Consider the following 3,509-nt stretch of genomic DNA (forward strand, 5'->3'; position numbering starts at 1 on the left):
CCAGCAGCGCCGCGCTGCTGCCAACTCCGCTTGAAAAGCTGATGTGCAGGGACCATGCGAGCAGCCCTGTGTCGCCGTGCTGGCGCCATTTCTTGAGCGGCGCATACCAGTATGCCTTGTTCCATTCAACAAATCAAGGCTGCGCCAGACGACAGGACGTACTCGTATTGCATGTTACTGGCGTCCCAGGCCATAGCACCCACCTCGAGCGCCTTCCTGGCTGCGTCGTCACCGCCCCCGCCTCCAAACTTGGCCGCGATCTGCACGGGCCGCCGCGCAACAGCAGCAGCAGGAGGCTGCAGCGGCCGCAGCGGCCGCGTCTGCTGTGCTGGCCGAAGCCCCCTGCAGCTGCCCGGCCGCTGCAGGCCTCCCAACTGCATCGCTCCTGGTCAGAAAAACCTGCAGGGCGAGGCAATGGCCTGCCACCGGGGCAGCCACCACTGAATGATCTGTACCGGGCGCTGCAAATACAACAAGTCAATCGCAATCAATAATTCTCAGGCTATCTGTAGATGAGTACAATGACGTGTTGCGTCGAGGGTGGCCTTTGCCACTTTCCGCTTGAAGAACACACCTGCGTTCAGTCTTGAGCGCGCTATGGGCACAGATGTAACCCAATCAAATCAAGACAATACTGGCTAGGTTGTACGCAGCCGTGTACGATAGGGAGTGGGGAGGTGCAGATCAAGTCGAGATGGTGACTCGGCTGACTGTCCGGGGATCCCTTTTGAGTACACTATTTCGGAGTAGATCCGGTCACAATTATATCAAGCAAACCTGCTGGCCCATTGGCGTACGACAGCCATGCAACGAGCCGGACTTGGCATGACCCATCCTTTGACCAACGGTGCCACAGAGATGGGTGGCACCGCAGAGCGGGGGCTGCCTTGCTGTGGCCTAGGAGTGGGGCCCCTCTCCACACATATGCCCAAATTTTAGTTTGCCGTCCCCCTTGCAAGCGCTGCATGGGCTTGCACAATGCGCTGTCCTCGTCAAGTCTGCCCCCAGCCCGCCTCCGGATCACCGATTTATAGTGCAAGTTGGTGCCTGCCCTCACAGGAGGCGTGCATGGCTGGACCTGCGCTTGGTTACACACACACCCTTGATTGGCCAACACCCGTTCCTTATCAGGGGCATGACAGGATGAAACTGCTTGGCAGCTGGTTGGGTTCATTCCGAGTGCACGAGATTGCAGCACCAGTGACAGTTGGATTGCCAAAAGGGAAACGCGGCTGAGTGAAAGCGCGGCTGAGTGCAAACGCTCGTTGCTCGGACCTACTCTTGCGACCCTACTGTCAAAAATGGCGGAGCGGGCCGATCGTTGGGCCGATCGTTGCACCGCGTGCGTGCTGCGGCGTGCGCCGCCCAAAAGGGCAAGCCTGCTGCTTGGCAAATGGCTTGCATTCATGATGGTAGGTAGCTCTACCTGTGTCACTTGCTCGCCACCTGCCTGGGATGGAAGTGCTGGCCTCAAAAAGACACCCCCGCCTCAAACCCTGCCCCCTCAGGCGCCCAGGCGCCCCCCGGCCCCGGCGCCGCCCTCGGGCCCGCGCCTCGCCGCCCTCCCGGCGTCCCCGGCGCGGCCCCACCCCCGCCGCCGCCCCCGACCGGCTCGAACGCAAACCCAAACTTCCCGCGCCTCAGCCGCCGCCCGATCCCTATCTCGTCCGCGCCGCCGCCGTCCGCCGCCTGCTGCGCGGCCCCCGGCCCCGCCCCCGCGGCCGCGGCCGCGGCCGCCGCCGCGAGGGAGGAGAGGGCAAAGTGCTCCTCAAGCAACTCCCCGCCCGCCGCCTCGCAGGCGCGCCGCACCACGTCCCTGGAGGGCAGCTGGCCGTCGCCTGCCAGCAGGTAAAAGGTGTGCGTCGAGGGGCCCTCGCCCGGGGCGCCGCCGGCGGAGGAGCTCTCGCGGACCTTGCACCTGTCGCAGCGGACGGTTTTGGGTCACAGTCATAATCGATGTGTTGGCAGCGACTCGTGCTTGATGCGGACCAGCCGAGCTGTTTGAGTACCAGACAGGACTGCCATGCACCAGGTGGGCCCGTCCTTGTGCTCGCCACCCACGGGCAGGCACAGAAGCACGCACGCACCTACACGCAGACGCATGTTCGTAAACATGCACGCACACACGCACACAAAGCATCGTATGGCGAACGACGCACGCATGCAGCACGCGTCTCACCCGCCGCTCACGTCACTACGACCATGCAGGGCACGTGCATGCTCTCACGCACCGCCCCCCCACTCAATCCCACCCCACCTCGTTATCGAGAGCCCCCAGTCCCTCAGCGCCGCCGCCAGGTCAGCGAGCTGCCCGCCGGGCCGCGGCGCGGGCGGCTCGGGGCCGTCGTAAACCAGCAGCTTCAGGCCCAGGGGGAAGCAGCGCTGCACCGCGGACGACAGCAGCGCGCGCAGGGACTCTGCCCTATCATGGTCCCAGGCGTCAGGCGGGCCGAAGCGGGGCCTGCGAGGGGGAGGCCAGAGTCAAATCGGGTTGGGGGAGGGCGGGGTGCTTCCGATGCGGGGCGTTGCTCCATGGGCCCGCGAGGGCGTGCTGGTCGGGCGTGTCGGAAGCTTGCGGGGCGGGCATTTTGGGTAGGGCGGGATGGAGGGAATGCGGGCGATGGCATGAGGCTCAGAGCTGGGACGCGTGGTGCGGGAGGGAGGTGAGTGGCGAGCCGGCGGAAGTGATGCAGCCCGCATGAAGCAAACGGGGGGACGCCGACGGGCCGCGCGTGGGTGACGTCATCGCGCGTCACCTGCAGTAGAAGAGCTGGCTGCCGACGCCGTTCTCGCTGTCCATTGTGGCGTGGTACACGTCCAGCCTTGCGTGGGCGGGCATGTGTGTTTTGGTGTGTGTGTGTGTGTGTGTGTGTGGTGAGTGTGTGGTGAGTGTGCCTGTGTGTGTGGGGGGGGGGTGGGATGGGTGGGGGTGTTGCAGGGAAGGGCGCATGTGGGAGTCTGCCAAGTGCAGAGGAGTGGGGCGTGCAGGCGGGGCAGAGCGGGTGAAAATCAAAAATGATCAAGGCTTGCTTTGACTTGATGCGAGCGCTTGGGACAAAAATGAATGCTGGCCGCGCCCCCCGGCAGTTCCAAGGCCTCCAGGCCCGGCTGCAGTTCTGCATTGCTCCGCGCGCTCAGCCGCGAGTTGGCCCCTCCCCCCTACCCTTCGCCTTCCCTCCTGGCGTCGTCCCGCCCCAAGGCCCCAACCTCCCTCCTCACCTCAGGTCTGCCAAGGTGCACACAGTGTCGAAGCACAGCTTGTTGCGGTCCTTGCACCGCACCTCGACCATCCAGTACCCCCGCTCTCGGCTGTGCCACACCGACACCTCCGGCGGCGGCCCCTTGGGGCCGCGGCTGCTGCAGGGGTTGACCAGCGCAGGCGCGGGGCTGCCCGGGATTGCGCCCGGCGGCGGCTGCGGCGCCGGCGGCGGCACCGCGACGCGCGGTGGCGCAAACGGCGGCATGCCCGCCGCGGCGGCCGCCGCCGCGGCGGTCGCGGTCGCGTACAC

General features: G+C 65.8%; 2 protein-coding genes across 2 annotated transcripts; both read right to left on the reverse strand.

The window, feature by feature from the left end:
* Window positions 1-203: 203 nt before the first annotated feature.
* On the reverse strand, window positions 204-380 carry MNEG_14914 (hypothetical protein; the record flags this gene model as incomplete). The annotated part of the gene is made up of 1 exon (XM_014036614.1): window positions 204-380. A coding segment is annotated over one exon (177 nt), but the record flags the coding sequence as incomplete, so codon positions are not given.
* A 1,090-nt stretch (window positions 381-1,470) lies between these two features.
* MNEG_14915 (hypothetical protein) lies at window positions 1,471-3,464 on the reverse strand (the record flags this gene model as incomplete). The annotated part of the gene is made up of 4 exons (XM_014036615.1): window positions 1,471-1,918; window positions 2,258-2,461; window positions 2,757-2,822; window positions 3,220-3,464. 4 exons carry the CDS (start codon window positions 3,462-3,464, stop codon window positions 1,471-1,473), a joined length of 963 nt encoding a protein of 320 aa, XP_013892069.1.
* Between the last annotated feature and the right edge of the window lie 45 nt (window positions 3,465-3,509).

Source organism: Monoraphidium neglectum, assembly GCF_000611645.1.
Source record: "Monoraphidium neglectum strain SAG 48.87 unplaced genomic scaffold scaffold04873, whole genome shotgun sequence".
NCBI classification, from domain to species: Eukaryota; Viridiplantae; Chlorophyta; class Chlorophyceae; order Sphaeropleales; family Selenastraceae; genus Monoraphidium; species Monoraphidium neglectum.